The 19,187-nt window shown below is 31.8% G+C and overlaps 1 protein-coding gene across 12 annotated transcripts in view; it reads right to left on the minus strand.

Moving 5' to 3' along the window:
* LOC105144981 (homeotic protein female sterile) overlaps nt 1–17,744 on the minus strand; it is a 38,564-nt gene extending 20,820 nt beyond the window's left edge. For 3 of the 12 annotated variants that reach the window (XM_011054264.2, XM_011054263.2, XM_011054261.2), the window contains exons 1-10: nt 15,056–15,747; nt 12,794–13,081; nt 12,270–12,318; nt 11,717–11,758; nt 3,720–3,968; nt 2,323–2,517; nt 1,387–1,998; nt 652–729; nt 230–325; nt 32–133 (exon numbers count right to left, since the gene is read on the minus strand). In XM_011054264.2, the coding sequence (XP_011052566.1) occupies nt 32–133; nt 230–325; nt 652–729; nt 1,387–1,998; nt 2,323–2,517; nt 3,720–3,968; nt 11,717–11,758; nt 12,270–12,318; nt 12,794–12,804 (1,434 nt within the window). In that variant the 5' untranslated portion in view covers nt 12,805–13,081; nt 15,056–15,747. The other 9 variants (XM_087404179.1, XM_011054262.2, XM_011054270.2 and 6 more) reach the window with 9 other exon arrangements.
* Between the last annotated feature and the right edge of the window lie 1,443 nt (nt 17,745–19,187).

The following is a 19,187-nucleotide window of genomic DNA, read 5'->3' on the forward strand; positions in this document are numbered from 1 at the left end:
CTGTGATTAATACAATCAAAAATATATATACCTTTACTGTACCAAGATCCATAGGTTTCTTGATAATGTCATGATAATCATGAAGGCCTAGAAGTTCTGCATCAACAGGTTTGTAAAAAGGCCAAGCATAGGGCTGCATATTATTAGAAAAGAAAAGATTAAGTTACATATTTCAGAGTAGTATACTATTTGTAATAATTAGTTTGCCATATATGAACATCACAATTACCGAATGTTTTTTAGCGAAAAGTTCTTTCAAAATGTCATTACAAGATTTTAGGGCTTCAGACAATTTTTCTTTTCCTTTGACACCAGCATGCGGAGGCTAAAAAATAAGAAAAAAAACGTATGAAAAACAAATTAACACATCAAGTTGTAATTTATTTAATTTAAAAGTAAAGTTTTTTATGGAAAATAAATAATTATACCACAATCTTTTATCTTATTTTTAAAATATATAAGATATATATATATATATATAATTAAATTTTTTATAATTTATTTTTTACAGTAAAAGATTTTCAATACAAAATATGCCATAAAATATAAAATTGTTATTTAAAATAACATATAAATCTGCTAATTTTTGCTCAATAGATGATGACAACACAAATGAACGGAAGGAATATGAAGGAATAGTAATAAATGTACCTGTTGGGCCATTGCCCCCATAAGAGGCATATTGGCCTGATGGTATGGCACTAAGCCGTCTTCCGCTTGTCTCGTTGGCTGAAACAGCCATGACATGAGTTGTTTAAATTGCCGTTTAATGATATATTATTTAATTAATCATTGGTCAATGATTAATATAATTAATATGATTCATGAAATGATATGACTTTATAAATGCGAGGAACAAGGATGTTTGTTACATATTATGATCATGTAAAATATAATTTGTACTTTTCATATTTAAAAAGATATATCAATAACAAAATTACATTTATTTTAATCTATTGTGGTCCTTTCACATATTTATTATATAGCTATTAGGTGTTGGAATTAATTCGTAGCGTTTTTTAATGAAAGAATGTTATTTATTTCACATGAGCATTAAAAAATACATTAATGAAAGTACTTCCCATCACTTGTAAAACGCTACGAATTAATTCCAACACCTAATATTTTATTTTTATATAAATATAAAATCTTTAATTTTTGATAAAATGTATACACATTTAAAACTTCAAATCAAACAAATAAATATGTGTACACACACGCACACACACACGTACATACATGCAAAAAAACACGCACGCACGCATGATTTATTTCATAATGAATATTTTGCTTTTCGTCCGTACAAATATATCGTATCTATGTTGATACTTTTGATTCAAACACAAAATATAGCAATAAAGTAATAAAAAAAATATATATACTCACCTTCTTAATTTGCCTGCCAGATTCCCTTCTCGTAGGTATTTTGGCATTCTTGGAATCCATAGGTGTATACAATGGATCAAACGCATTTGCGGTAGGAGTTGTAGTATCAGCTTTTCTTTTAACTCCCTTTTTAAGTTTGGCAGGTTGTGATGGAGGCATTACAGTTGGTGTTGTAGGGACTTGTGGAGGTGGAGGCACAGCCGAAGTTGTTTGAGGATCCATCGCTGGCTGCGCATGGTAACCCGTGGTTGGAGGGACAACTTGCTGAGGCAAAGAATTGTGAGTAGCCATTGGTGTAACGCCCATACTTGACGGTGGAGCAATGGTGGTTGTATTCGTGCTTCCAGGTACTGAAGCTGGTGCTTGAGTACCAAGAGGCGGCATAGGTATAACGCCCGTTGTTCCAGCTGATGTAGCAGAAGGTGTTAAACTATTTGGTACACTAGAAGTAACAGCGGCTGCACCAGAAGCTGGTCGTCCTCTACCTGCTCCTGTACCTCCTCCCGCTACTCCCCCTACTCCTGGTCCACCAACTCTTCCAGCTTTTTTGCCTTTGGGTCCTTTTGGAACAGGTGGATCTAACACTACCTCTTCCTTCGGCATTTGTGCAACCTATGAAATTATTATACTATCATGTTTTATTTAATAAAAACAATATGTGAACATAATAAAATTTATCTGGAAAAAAAAGTATTTTATATGTATACACGTAGGGTGTTTCAGAAATAGATTGCCAAACTTTAAGAATATATTTTATTGACTATAAAGATAAAAATCACACAAATATTGGATCTGAAAATTTTTCCTTTCTCTATATAAATTATATATAAACATTTATAATTATTTTTGAAACATCCTGTGGTGTGTATGTGTGCGCGCGCATTTTCAATTTTTAATTAATGTTATTTAACAAAGAATCTTCTCCTAAAAATATACCTTTGTAAGAAATAATTTTTCGAGAGCCTGTGCCATAACTACAACATCCTCTCCTGGCTTGTTGTAGACATAACAGTTGGTGAACATAGTATTGAAATCCTGAATACATTCTTTCCCACTCCAGTAATACGAATTCTCCAACCGCTTTTTGATTGTGCCCAAGTCCATTGGTTTTTTGATGATTTTGTGATAATCCTTTTAAATAAAAAATATATTTTCCAAGCTATTTTGTTATATACAATATAACAAAATTATTATAAAGCTCCTAAAGTAAAGCATTTTACGAAAAGTCTTATCCATATTAAGACTCTTGCGTATAATAATGAATCATATATGATTGATAGAGAAATGATAGTCTATTGAATAATACTGAATCTCATATCCGTTACTGAAAAAAAACCGTCAGAATCAGCAAATTAATTTTTCAAGATTATATAAAGGTCACTTTTTATAAAGATTGTATAAAGACCATTTTTAAATAGAATTAATTTTTAAAATGATTCCGCATATGGAAGTATTAAAATAGAAACAAAAAATTCAATACAAAATATTCATATTTTATAAATTCATATTTATAAAAAATTTTTTATAAATTCATATTTTATAAAAAATTTCATATTTTATAAGATATTTTATATTTTATAATAAACATAAAATATCTCACAAATTATTCATTTTTTGGTAATCATATCTTAATAATTTTATGCATATAATGAGTGAATAATGAGATGAATTGATATTAAAAAAAAAACAATTGTTAATATTTTTGAGACTTTCACAAGTATTTTCTTCAAAAGTGTCAAAGGATTTGCGGGTTATCGCCGTGACGTGATCCATTGGTAATGTCAATGTTTTGTGAGCCCCGTTTACTTCATCAGAGCAAGGAGCACATTGACAATATAAATGTCTCTTCGTCATAATGAAAAGAACGGCGAGGTTTACGAAACGTTGGCATTATCAATAGATCATGACTACATATAGCACTATACATAACTCGCAAACCCTTTGGCACACATAATTGTTTTTCAAAAATGATATGTAAATACATATTGCAAAATATAATATTTTTTAAAAAGCAATAATGTTTTCTTTATGCCAATTAATCATCTCATTATCCTATGCATAAATTATAATATTAGGTGTTGGAATTAATTCGTAGCGTTTTTAATGAAAGAATGTTATTTATTTCACATGAGCATTAAAAAATACATTAATGAAAGTACTTCCCATCACTTGTAAAACGCTACGAATTAATTCCAACACCTAATAAAATAGTAAAAAAATTAATGATTAACAAAATACATTTCCAATTTCATATCAAAATATATCAATAAAAATAAGATTCTTTTTATACATAAAATACTTGTTTAAAATACTATTTTGCCATTTTTACGTACTGGTAAACTGAGTTTTTTCGCATCGACAGGTTGTTGGAAGGGCCAGGCAAATTGATGCTTCCATACTGGTTTCAAAACACCTTTTTGCAAAAATTGCAATTGATTCGTGATACGTCCTGGACGATCGGGTGGTGGAATAACCGGTGGTTGAACTATGCCATCCACCGGTTCCAAAAGTGGTTCGTCACGTGGGGGCGGTTCCTTTGCAGGACTCGCTGGCGTAGTCGAAGCCTTGCCAGGTGTGCTCGTCTATATTGTTCATTTTTATTTTGTTAGTTATACATATAAATAAATGATGTAATTTTCAATTACTTGTGTATCTACATTACAGTATTTTTACATGTTAAGTAAGAAATCTATTAAGCACATCACATTTTGCAAAAGCAAAATAGTTTATAAATAAAATTATTTCTACTTAATACTGACATATTCACACATTATTAATTTTGTCAGTATCATGCATTTTAGATTACTTGCTACATACATTTACATGCAGTGTTCTCAGATGTATTGTAAAACTATTAGCAAATTTATGTTTAGATGCAACACATTTTATTTGTACCTATTAAGTTTTCATCCTGTGATATTTTTCGCAACAAGTTCTAAATATTTTTACCATGCTTATTAATACCATTATTAAATTGATAATCAATTTAATTTATGATATTATTTTAGCTTATTTGTGATTGCACTTCAAATCCGACAGTAATCAACGCATAATTTATATAACTAAAAAATGTATTAATTTATAAATAAAATATTTTCAGCACAAAAATATAATCTCAACTATTTGGCCTTTTACTTATTTCATTCATTTAAATTTTCAATTATTCTATATATAATAATACATAGAATATATAAATTTTTTGTATTGATTGATTGAATAAGTGATATCAACATATCACTTATTTGCTACAACGGCATAACTCAAATATTATTTTTTTAGTAGTAATTTACAAAAAAAAAAGAGCGAAAATATAAAGAAAAAAGAATATACTTTAAAGAAACACTTTTATTCCTTTAGAATCAATTATTACACTAAAATTGTATTTAAAAATTAATATTTTAATGATTAAAAACTTTCGAATTTATTTTCCGGAAATTTATTTTTTTAATTAAAAAAGCAAATAAGCGATTTTGTAACAATAAAAAGTGTTAAATAAAATTATAAAGAAATTGTTTTAAATTATTAAAACCAAGTTAAAAATTATATTCATATCATCTCAATCTTAAAAGAATTCTGAAAAAGGCGGTATAGTTTTTATTTAGGATCAGGTAGCTGGTCCCTTTATTTTCTTTTGAATTTCCATTTCTATTGTTGCGATTTATTATTCAATGTTCCGCCGAATAAGACACATAGCACGCAGGCAAATGGAACCATTGAAATCGAGACAAATCGACAAAGCAGGTAAAAATTTAAAATCTTACCCATAATATTCTTTCAAACATTTTCAGCTTTTTTCGCTACAGCTTTTAAGAAGACAAGAAATCTGCCTCAAATACTCGTTAATAAATCAGGTTCTCCCTATTTTCTAAATCTTGCATCAAATTTTCATATTTTCCCATAAAATATATGTGAATACAAAAACACATCTTATTTTTAGAATTTCGTATTTAATAAAGATAGAGTTCTTTTTTGACATCTTTTCTATAATTTACACAACAGTATTTCATATGCACGCATTTTGCTAAAGCATGTATCGAAATTGATTATACCTATTTGATTATTAACTTTCTTTGCTTTTTTTTTTTGTAAATTGAGTATATGTTCATTTCGTATATAAATTGCAATCAAAAAGAAGCAGATATATTAGGTGTTGGAATTAATTCGTAGCGTTTTTTAATGAAAGAATGTTATTTATTTCACATGAGCATTAAAAAATACATTAATGAAAGTACTTCCCATCACTTGTAAAACGCTACGAATTAATTCCAACACCTAATAATTATATCAACTCAATACACATCAATAACGCACAAACCACGTCTATATATATGCAACTTCTAATGAAAAATTTAGATCGAACTTATCTACGTCTAATGTAGAATTTAGACCAAATCTTTAACTGCCGTCTACAGGTTCGCTCATTTTACTTGTACTTTACGTTTTTAAATTTTTTCCTTTCTTTTCTTGAACAAATTTATTCCTCAACTTATTCTCTGTTTCCGAAAGTTTTAGAAAATACAAGACAACAGATGTAAAAATCATATGTTTACTACTATCATGGCATTATGAAGAATTGAAATTCAAGGAATAAACAATATCATTTTTACGTTCGCAATCATATATGTAAAAAAAGTTAAATTATTTTTATGTATTTTTTATATGGATGTAGATATGGGTGTAGACGCATATTATTAACCTTCAGAGGGTTGGACTGGTCACTATAATGGCCAACGGAAAACTCGTCGACTCCTCGTGACATAAACATTCAATATATACATAAATTTTACATTTAAAAAATTCAAAATTTCAAGACAAAAATGCAGGCCCTCTAAAAGTTAAATACAGGATGCCTGTAATATTTGTCCATATCTCCTATTACATTTCGGAAACTGTTTAAAATTATTACTATTTGAAAAATCATGAAATACGCGTTCGATCAGTTTACTTAATCAATCAGCGCAGTCCTCCGAAATGATCAAACATATATTCCATCATTTTTCATAATTTTCTAAACCGTTTCTGAAATGGGATAGAGACAGACTTTACAGACATCTGTATGTATGATGTGTGTGTGTGTGTGTGTGTGTGTGTGTGTGTGTGTGTGTGTGTGTGTGTGTGTGTCTTATACAAATATAAATATATATTCTATATAATTTTTTATAAAATAATCATAAATAATTATATAAATGATGTACAAGAATGTGAAAATATTTTTATTTTTTATTATATACATGTAATATTTAACATCTTAAAAGTTTTTGAAGAGAAAAATTTCTTTGAAATTTTTATAGTTTTAGTCCTCTATGTGCTTCTGTAATCCTAGAAAAAAATCGAACGATATTGTCCATTTAGAAAATACTGTTTATATAGAGTGATTCACGCATATTTCACCATCGCACGAGACAAGAGTTTTGTTGATATAGGAAATTTATTGGAAATATAAAGATATAAATATAAGATCGATAATTAAAAATATTTATAGAGTTATTTGAAACTTTCAAAAATTTTTCATAATGTGATACAGAAATGCAGCTATGTACATATTACTTTTAGAGATAAATGAAAGATAATCAAAAAGAACATATAAACACAAAAGTATTATTACATAAAAAAAAAATTTTGAGTTGTACAAACTATAAACAATTAGAACAAGATTAATAAGTTTCATCTATAAGTTACATCTATAAGGGCCATACAATTTACTTATATACTCATGACAAAATGCAGAAATCGAAAATCTGTTCTAAATTTTATTTTTGAGAGAATTATTTCAGAGAATTAGCTTCATTATTTGAAAGATTAATCTCTTACTAAATCTCTTACACATGTCTCAATAAGTTTTTCTTTAAATTTCAAATTATTGTAACTGTATAAATATCAAGAATATCTTATTCTTAAGAATTCTTTTATTTGAAAAAATAATCTTAAACATTATTTCTTGAAGTATCGATAAAATATCATAAATTCGATACGTATCGTATTTATATAAATTATTATTAATGATTGTACGAATAAAATATAATGCATAAAGTAACAAAATGTAATTTACAATACATAATATTTTTATAAATATAAATTTTGATAATACGCATACATGTATTACATGCAATTTCGAGTATACACCACTTTGCAAATTAACAATCACATAACATATTTAGCAAATTATAACCTTAACTTGTTATAGTTTATAATAAGTAATCACATTCTAATATAAAGCATTGATTAGCCAAACAAACGAATAAATATTTAATATGTGAACATGTTATAATTTATATATTTATCTGAGGTTAAAGAGTATTTTACATTAATAATCGCGATATTTTAAATATTTAACACTCATAGATAGAAATTATGATTTTGAATGTGTATTGGAAATATATGTGTATATGGATATATGTGAAAGAGATTACTAATAGATAGATTACATTATTTCCAACTTCATATTACTTAATTCTAAAAAAATTGCTCTAAAAAAAGTTAATTTTATAGAACAACGTGTCTGCTACAACACTGGTCAAGTTAGAATAGGGCTGCATTTGAACACTCATTTTCAACCGCTTCTGTCCCTATTTTACGTTTAATAAACAATAAAGATAGAATAACAATTACAAGTACTTAATGTGCGTGCCGCGTAAGCGTTTAAACGAAAGACAATGAGATTAAGTTTTCTACAATTTTCGCAATTTTTAAGTCTTGTAAAGAAATAGCAATTTTGTTTATTAATACAAATTTCAATTACCGTATCGTTTTCCATTTTGTTATTTCTTGAATTTTATTATTAGGTGTTGGAATTAATTCATAGCGTTTTTAATGAAAGAATGTTATTTATTTCACATGAGCATTAAAAAATACATTAATGAAAGTACTTCCCATCACTTGTAAAACGCTACGAATTAATTCCAACACCTAATATGTCTTGGACTATAATATAATTACTTTTATTACAATAAAACAACAGAATAGACGATACTTTAATAGACGATATGCGATCAATAATTATCATTATTATGTCGAAATGATTAAAGCTACATTCCAAAACGTTTTTTCCGAGAGAAATTTTATTCTATATAGTATATATAATATAGTATATGGCATGTGTACTACATATTTCAAATAAAACTTTCCTCGGAGAGAACGTTTTAAAATATATTCTAAAACGACAATTTTTGAAACGCATTCAATAGATAATCAATAAATTCTGTTTTCCGAGAATAATAAAAAGAAAGCAGTCTTTTCTTGTATATTAGATTCTAATATTCTTGGGCTCGTACTCTGTTCGTCAACGTCTACCGACAGTTGTTGGTGTCGATAATTAATGATAGTCAATAGTAAGGGTTGTCTTAGGAAAAAAATGCGGTTCTCATTGTTGTTGCTGCTTAACAATACCGACAATTGTCAGTAGAAGTGTATAAAATATGAGCTCTGAGAGGGTCAAAAAACAAATTCCTTGGAGAAGACAGGAAAAGAGAAATCTTCGACAACAATGGTACAATAATAATGGTTAAATTTAAGAATGTCCCTTCTAATCCGTTTTACCTGATCTTAAAGAAGAAATGAATATAAAAAAAAAACGAAGAGAAAGTGCAAAGGACAAAAGAATGTATTGGACATCGAAATTCAAATATTAAGAAAAAAAGTTTTATAATTTAGTACTCTTCACGCTCATATCATTTCAACTTTGGCAACAATGGTACAAGATACAAAAGTTCAAACGTTTAACAGCAGTCATTTTCAGTTATAGAAAATGAAATGGACATGAAAAATGAAAAGATGCAATGGAAAGAAAATTTATTACGAGACATCCAAAGATATTTCGGAAAGCATATTTTAAAGATGTATTATTCATACATTCTCCTTCCAAAAAAGTTTGAAATTGAAAATGTGTTAATATTTATACTTTCTAAATAAAAAATTAATGCTAAAATTATATACATATAAATAAGTTATGTGAAATAATATATTTTTATTTATTCAAGGTAAAATCTTGAAAAAAAATTCCTTGAAAATTCCCGATTTTCTCCAGATATTTTTATTCAAAATTCCATGAAAATTTAGAGAAATTTTTAATGCAACTTTGAAAAAATTAGAATATAAACAATACAAACTATGTATTGTCAAGAAAAAAATATTCCACGAGGCTAACTCCATCTCGGTTTTTTCTACAATTAAAGATGCGAAAACAATAGAATATGAAAAACTCATTATAATATGATAATCAGTGAGCTATTCTGTTTTCTGCTATGTATTAGGTGTATAAATTAATTCGATGCCTTTTTTTCATAATTCAAAGTTACTCATACAAAGCACATTTAATATTCGAAATAATTTCCATTGTTTTCGATGACTTTACACCATCTTTCGGGCAACTGATGAATGCCTTCGCGGAAGAAACTTGGCAGTTTTGATAAAGTCATTGATAAAGACACTGAATTAATTTTGATCACTTAAGTAGTCTTCAATGTCATTAATAAAAACTTTTTAATAAAAACTAGCGAAACACATGAAAATGTAAAATGTGAATTTACATGGTTATGTACCTGCTACCATATCTATTATTAATCAATTATCGATATTTTGCATTGTCAAAAAAAGTTAAAAAAAAACAATATTCTCAAAGATAGAATTAAAGTTTAAAAATAAAATTTCCCTGAATACTGATGAAATTATATGAAAATTGCATGAAAATCCTTAAGGATTTTTATCCTTTCAAGGATAAAAAGAAGTCTCGAAACTTTCAAGGTTTTATTGATAGTTAAACATCCTATTATTATATTTATTATTTTTATCATTCTATATTTTCACTTAAAAATAATTATAAAAATCTCAATTTTTTTAAGAGTAATCAGGATAATTTATTGTGAAAGTTTTATTTATAACTTTGTCATTTTTTTATATTGAAGTATTATAACAATAAAAAATTAATAAAAGATAATATCAAATCAAATGAACCACATTAATGTGCTGTTAAATAAAAATAATATATTATTCACAAAACTGCTTCATACGTAATAATTTTAGTATTAATTTTATTATAGCTGCGTTCAGAAATTTCATCTAGGTACAGCTATGTATCGTTTTATTCTTGTTGTCTATCGAATGTTAAATAAAAAAATAAAAAATAAAAAAAGTACACGACTACATCCAAGAACTTTCTACATGAAATTTGTTAATATAGCCTATATATTACATTTGATAACAATAGTATATAGTTAAATACAAAAATATAGACATTTTAATAACAGTAGCGTGTTTTTTAAAAATAAAATAAATATAGAAGATAAAACAGTAGAATAAACGGAACACTTCTTATTAGACATTCACTTTTAAATATTTAAAAAATATGGAATTATGTACATGATTAAACAGAAATATCTGTCCACTTTTAATTACTTGACCTTGATTTTTGGAGGGAAATGAAGACAGAAAATGAGTGGAATGTACAATGAAAAGAGAAGCTTAAACGTCTGCTATTTTGCACGTTATTGCGCATGCGTCCCAAAGATCTGAGAATCCCTCCATCTGAGAATGCTGCTTGTATATGTAATTATGTATCGCATTTGTATTATTATGATACCTAAATATATAAAATAGTAGAATCTACAATACAAGATAACAAATGGAAAACTTTTCGATAAATAAACGAAAACAAACAAAAATAAACAAAAATAAATTCTTAAATACTATATAAACGTAAACTATTAATGAAACATATTTGAATTAATGATCTTATTCATGTAATATGTGTGTGTGTGTGTTTTGTATGTGTGTGTATGAGCGAATTAGGCTGCTAAATATTTAATTTCCATAACCACAGGCAAGCGATTTGGAATTTTGCATAAGAAAAACATTACTAGAGACTATAACATTTAATAGTGAAAATTTAGAAATGAAATATAATGGCATTTTTGTGTGATTCATGCAAAATTGTAAGAACAAATCTTTGTCATTAAATAAGAAATAATTGTCAGAAATAATTCGTACAATAATTGAAACACAATATTATTATACATTTATACATAATGGCATAAATACAGAAATGTTTGTAATACTATGTGAATACAAGATAGTGAGCAAAGCGAAAAGAATCTTGCCTCTATAATAATATCAGTAATATTAATAAATATATCAATATTTGTTTTAAAATATCTTTATATTAAAAAATTTATTTGTAAAGTTAATATTTATTTATAGAATTACGTCTACATTATTTACCACTACTTATAGTGATTAAAGCAAAATTATAAATTATTTATACACAGCAATTTATTAGTTGCCAATTCATATTTCAACAATAATCTTAATGGAAACCATAGTCAACAAGGTTTCTCACCTTCGGTATATTACACAGCCTTTCTCGCTCCTCCACATCTAACTGTAATTTATACATACTATTCAGTCAAACACAAGGTTCTCTTTTTTAGTATGTTAGAATATTTATATCAACTATTACGCAAGGTATGAAAAATGCAAACAATATTAAGAGTTATCAAAACACATGTATGCAAACACAGAAAAGTTGATAAAAAATAATATAAAATGTATTACACAGACATATATAGCAAGGTAATGATTTACAAAATGTTACTTGGACTGGAATGTTAAAAAAAACATATAATTTATAATTTATATATATATATATATACACATATATATATTATAACTCCTCCCAATTATTTCAAGTAGAAGCAATCTATGTTTATATAAGTTCATATTATGCTGTGAGTACTAATGTTGCGTAATATGTAATGGTTTGAAATTGGGAAATTAGTAGATAGTATGGATATATTACAGGATTTTAATGCAGCTTTTTAGTATTGCAGAGAATTATAAAGCTAGCTCCATTCTACACTAACGCAAAATATAGCATAATATTAATCACTTACAGAATTGTTCTGCGAGATGGTGTCCACCTGCTGCATCTTGACTTCGTTTCTGCAACAAAAAGAGCAAAGCGTAATAAGTTTCATTTATAAAATAGAAAAAATAAAGCAAAACAAAAATTTGTTATATTAGTTAATTACGCGGCTTATACTAAAATATTTTGTAAAGTATAGTAATAATTTTGTAAGAAAGAGAGTAAGAGCTATTATTAATCAATCCTATCTAATAAACTACGTTAATATTTAACAAAAAGAATATATCATTTTTTAAACTCCATTTATGTTTTTATACTTGTTTCATTAGCGAGTTGGGATTTATCGAATTTTTCTCAAGACAATTTTTTCGATTATTAGTCGACACATAATCTAGCAATTTTCATCATGTAGCAAAGAGTATACTTGATAGGTAATTATCTAAATATGCAAGCAAAATATGTATGGTTCATAACGGTTTTTTTTTCTTTTTTTTTCGATTAATCGTTCATAATATATGGCTCATCCATTTCACGATAATGAGCTTCACCTACCTTTCCGACATATATGATACATAAATGCTACGCAGCAGGTAACTGCCTTACGTTGATGCTTGACGCTATGAGGCTTCATCAACAATTGAGATGGCAAGTATATATTCTGAATTGAGCATGGCAGCTCATTAATTGCTTGCCAAGACGATTGCGCTGCAACCAGGAGTATTGGTGCCGAGGAGGCATAACACTACATAAGCCTACCGAGTGGTAGTACTTTGAATGTCAGCCCTGTGTACTGCTGTGAGACTCCGTACCTCCAGGCAAGACTCGCGACATTAGCAACATCTGGATAACATAACAATAGGACCCCATATTGTAACAACCCCAAAATTGTTTCATCGCTGTAGAATGATTTTTACATTGAGATGTACTCTCAGGGAATTTATATATTATTTAACATATCATGCAAAACTGAATCTAGTAGTACATGCTGGAAAAGCAAAATCTATCTCTTACTATATCACTATATATTAACAGAGGTTATTCGGAAAAATATATATATATATATATAAATTTTTCTCTTTTTTTCTTATACATTACATTATTTTGTTAAAGAGTACAGTTACTGTTACACAATATGTAATAATCCAAAATAATTTACATGCTTATATTGATGCAATAAAAAAATTCTAAAGTAAAATATTACAATACAATGATATTATATTAATTGAATGAAATACTTGATCTCTTCACATTATTTATATAAATTATTTTTTAACAAAAGAAAGAATGGCTCCATAATTTCTTTCACGATGTAATTCACCAATTTTCTTTCAAAATGTAATTAACATTTTAATAATATATTTACCCCCAATATTTTTAAAGGAAAGATAGCCTTATTAAAATTTAATTTTATCTTAACAATATATATATATATATATAATATATATATACATTGTTGTAAAAAAGGGATATTTCTATAAACATGTATAAACTAGAAGACATTAATCTACACCAGTCTAATGCCTAACTTAATTCTATGCAAAAGAAATAACAATTAGAATAAAATTACACAAGAGACGAGATTTTCAGCGACATGATTTTTGTACAAAGAGATGCATCTGGGGTTTCATAAGGAAATATCCAATGGAATTGTCACACATTCGAACATCCGAAATTCTTCATTTCCAAACATAAAAAAAATTCACTTGAATCTGGAACTGGATCCAAGATTCGGCGTATTCCAGAGTTCTTCATCGAAGCGAGCCAAAATGGAAAGTTGTGACTAAAGTAGCACAAATAAGTGTTACACTGGTATAGAAAGCGAGGAAGCTGTTAAAATGCAAAATTGACAATACGCGCGGGAGAAGATGATACATCGTGTCTATAACGACGGTTAAATCTTGGCCATCGATGAACGAATTTCTGTGAATGCGATCGAAAAGAGGATCCTGCCAAGTGCCAGAACACTTTACGTTACGACGTACCAGGTATCAGGGGCAGACAGATAAGAGATCTCGCGCTTGCCCGCGAACAGGTGCTCGAAAAAATCATCCGAGGTAGGAGTGGAGAAAGGCGAAATCCACGCGAAAAGAAAGAGAAATAAGCGTGGAGTCGAGAACGACAACGACGACGATGACGACGACGATGATGACGATGATGATGACTTTGATGACGATGACAGCAGCAACCGGAGAGAAAGGCGAGGAGAAAAACAGCGGATCCGCGCCCAGCCGACGCACAACAAACATGAGTGAACCGCCGCGCGGACAATTCGCCGTCCGTCCGGCCAGCCAGCCAGCGCTGCCGAATGAACGAGGCGACTGGCGCCACGGGAAGAAAGAGAGCGAGCGAGCGAGCGAAAGAGAGGGAGAGAGAGAGAGATGACGCCGTGAGAATTTGACGACGAGCAAGAGCCGGGGATGACCGCGGCGCGCGCGGTAACCCGGGCAGAGAGACAGAGACAGACAGACACACACATCACACGCACACGCACACACATCGCACCGCACCGCCTTACACAGTACACTCGTATTCGGCGTAGGTCTCAACATGGCGGTATGGCCGTTGAGGAAAGAAAGCTCCCTGCTCCCAACTCCCATTCCAAGCCAAGGGCCCGCGCCGTTTGTCGCTAGTCGCTACGTCGCACGGCGTACCGCGATGCGGCGCGGCGTGCCGCGCTCATGCACCGCCGCGGCTATAACGCGCCACACGCGCTAAACTAAGAGAACGCTTATACACCATTACACCTACAACGGATTACGGGGAACGGCGAACGCCGAGCTCGCCAAGCTCCCGGCGTCGCGCGGGATCGCTTACCTGATCACGAGACGGAAGTCCGCTTATCCACACACACACACGGCAAGTCGAATCGAAAAACACTAGCACTACGTACGGCACTACGACACGGCCCCCGGGACAACTCGCACTCTACGCCTTAACGCTTCTACGCTTTCTCCCTCGCTCGTCTCGGTTTAGTTTGGTTGGTTGGTTGGTTGGTTGGTTGGTTGGTTGGTTGGTTGGTTGGTTGGTGTTATGGCCGCCGTAAGCCGTAAGCGAGTTAGTGGCCCCACCGTATATCACCGCACTCACTCTCACTCGTGCGAGCGCGAGCGCTCGGTTCGCGTACGGCGTACGCAACGATGAACGAGACGGGACGAGTTGGGAACGCGGGTCGCGGAGACGCGGTCCGACACTCACTCCGAGAGAGAGCAAACTTATAGTCTTAGACTTACACGCGCGTCCGTCTCTCCCAGCACGAATCGCGGTACGCGTATCAATGCTACGCCTCGTGTCCCGTCGACGTTATCCTCGAGCTCCGCGCAATCGAGTCCCTTTCCGTGCCCATGGCGATCTCGGATCTAGAAACTAACGATCGCAGCACCAACAATGGCTACGCATTCTTCCGCGACGTACCGAAATGGTTCTGTTCCACCGTTCCCTACTAACGACCCGTCTCCCTCGCCGCGCACGGCGAGACTAGCGACGTGAACTTCCAACGCAACGCAAGCGCGCCAATTACAAATACCACAGCGACGCCTAACGGGCTTCGTTCTATTTAGTTCAACAATACCGCTCAATACGGATCTATCGTCGTCATCGTCGATAGCAAGGATCGACCAATAGCAAGGAGATTTTTCCTTCGAAGGGGGAAGGGGGGCGTATTGGTTTTCTCTTCCTACAACGCATGTGAGCTTCTAGAAATGGATAGATGAAGGAATACCTCTCGTTTGATCATGCAGGCGAAATGTGAAAAATCAGGCATTGACCTGAATTTAGTTTTAGTCACACATTTATTACTTAGAGAGTTACAGATAACAGAAATATATGTATATATATATGTATATATATATATTTGCGCTTACAAATCTTTATTTTGCGTATATCGTGTACAGGCTTTATTAACCAAACCAGAAATTAATTTCCAGTTTCCACCCATAATGCACTTCTCGATGAAAACGAGATAGAAATATATAGGTATCAGTAGTTATCAATAATATTATTAATAAGAGTTCGTGTCGTTCGTGATCGTCGGAGAAACTCGTCGCATCGCGCGCGGCAATCAGATTGCCGGAGCGAAACTTTACTTATCGCCGTGCCCGTGGCCCGTGCCGAGGAACGGTCCGATTCCAACGATTCTGCTGTTGCCACGCGACGCATCATGGGAAAGTGCGAGACGCAAAATCCATAATTACCGACTCACGAAGGTACCGACCGCGTCTTAACGGTCGCTCCAAAGCTGACAGGCGCAACGATATGAAGAGAGCCGATAGCACGTGGCCAAGGCTTTTCGTGGCCGCGCGATTTTACATTGCGTTTCGCCGTGACGTGACGTTCGTCTCGTCACGGACACGTCGTTATCGGATTCCGTTAACGCTCTTATCCAACATGGCGATACATGAGAACGATCGATCTCCCCCTCGTCCCTCCGGTTCCTCGTACACCACGGCCTCGAGAGTCGAGACTGTCGAACGAGCGCGGGGAGATGCGATATCGCGAATAATATCAACGGTGATAACGGCTCGTCCATAGACGCTCCGCTATCATCTCCGCTATCATCAACGCCACGGCCTTCACCGAATCACCGAAATCACCGCGTCGCGTCGGGCAGAATCGTAGACTCGTGACACGCCACTACGAGAGTCAAATCAAGTGTCGGCTTGATTTAGTAGTGACTTCGTTCCGTCGGGGGTAGCATGCTCACGAAAAATATGATAATTTTCGAGCAACTACCGTTTTTCATCAGTTTATCAGGAGGCTCCTGGTGGACAGCCGACCACGTGCGTTCGACGCGGCGGCGTCACTCCGGCGGCACAATATGGCGAGTCCTTCGTATCAATGTCTTTGTGTATGTACGTATATGTGGACGCGCGTGTATCACTCGGAAACTCGACCACTACCTCGCACTACGATGAATCAACTCTCACTGCGTGGTTGCGTTGAACCACAACTGACGATTGACGATTGACGACTGACAACGCGAACGGCGAAATGCCGAGACCGGCAGTTTCGACCAGTTTCGACTCTGACGCGTGAAACTCTTCCCCGAGATTCTTGACATTGACAAAACCGCCTCTCCGCTCCGATGACGTAATGATATGCGAAAGTCAGGGGGAAAAGAAAAAAAAAAGAGAAGAGATACGTACGTAAGGCGATAGGTACGCGATGATGCGTTGGACTCTGCGCGTTTCTCTCTTTCCGGTCGCCATTTAATCTTCGCGTTCTGACCGGCGATTGGCTCGCGCTTGTGGCGTCTCTCTGACGCGGACCAATCGTTCAAGGGACAGATATTGATGAGTCATTGCATTTGCGATAGAGTATACTGATACCTGACCAGTACAAAATTACAAAAGTAACGGTAATCGGTTTTTGTTAGCATGACGGATCAAGAATTTCGAAATGTGTCAAATTTTCTACGGTGTTATTTATGGTTTTCCTACGATAAAAGATTTTTTTCTTTGTTCAAGATATTGTACTGTGCATACAATAAAATAAATTCTTGAGGAACAACATAGAAGACTATTCCATGAAAAGCCGAAGGTTTCTATTGAGAAACAGATAGCTAAATATTTAGAAACAAAAATATATCGGGCCAAATATGTAGGAAGATAAATAATCTTTGGAAAAAGAAAATAGTCTTAAAATAATGCTTATTGCAATTGTAAATTAATCTTATTCAAATTCGAACTTGCATCAATCGTTAGGTATACGAATGATTTCCAGAAACAGATCTATTGTTCCTTTCTGATTTTTTCCCAATAGATTTTTACAATGCACACATTAAAAAAAATCAGATATATGACAAAATCTTGGAGTAGAAATTTTGAAAAATTGATATAATAAATATTTTATAACTCGTACACGTGGACGGAGTCACGTCAGCCATATAAATAAACACAAACACGTGGCCGCACATGGTTGACGTGGTGCATGATACATAATTGAACGAATTGATTAAAATTTGCATTTTACATCAATAGAGCGAGATATGCGATATAGAAAAAAATTCCAGAAATTATACGTTCGAATACGAATTAAAGTGGCAACAAATATTTTAGTAACTATTTAGTATTCTGTCTTCAACATTTTTACTATTCGGCTGCACACCGAGTATTAGTCTACTATTCGATTGAATACCGAATAGTTTTAATTATAAGATTCTACTATTCTTTGATTCCATACTTGAAAAATAAAATATGTTTAAATAGATGATCGTGAAAAATTTGTATGCGAATTGGAATACTTAGAAATGCAGAGATCTCTACGTCTTTTCTTTGAATTTTTCAGAATTTTCCAAAATGTGAATTATGAAATATTTCAAGATTTCTTATAATTAAAAAATTTCGTTTAAAATACTTAATACTAAAATTTTTTCAGATTTCATAAGGATTTCATCAGAAATTATAGAATGAGAAATTTTAGTGTATTTCAGATATATATGAAGATTTACAATATCTGAAAAATTCTAGAATAGATTTTCTCAAAACACTTCTGAAAAAAGTTACCATTTGTAATTTTAAAAAATTTGAGAGATTTTCTAAAAAGTTACAAAATTAATCAGAAATTCTGAAAAAATCTAAAATTTTTACATAAAAATTCTAAAAAATTTATATGAAAAATTCCGAGAAAGATTTTCCAATGGATTTCTTCTTATTTTAGAAGCCACATTACGCACTCTTCACAAAAGTAATGAAAATAATTACTTTTTAGAAATATATATTTTACGTCGCGCGATTTAAGTCATATATATATGTATATATACATATACTAAGCGGACTAATCTATCATATATATATACACACGTGCAAGAAGATGCGGTTCGGAGTATCACATCTTGTTTTTGTTAAAATAATGTCGGTATTCGATTATAATAAATACTATTCGTTGCATTTTTAGTAGTTTTTTTCTTTATCATTCTCAAAATATTTAAAATTAATATTTACGTTTTTTT

This window comes from Acromyrmex echinatior, chromosome 3 (genome assembly GCF_024713525.1).
Source record: "Acromyrmex echinatior isolate Ae372 chromosome 3, ASM2471352v2, whole genome shotgun sequence".
Classification (NCBI taxonomy): Eukaryota; Metazoa; Arthropoda; class Insecta; order Hymenoptera; family Formicidae; genus Acromyrmex; species Acromyrmex echinatior.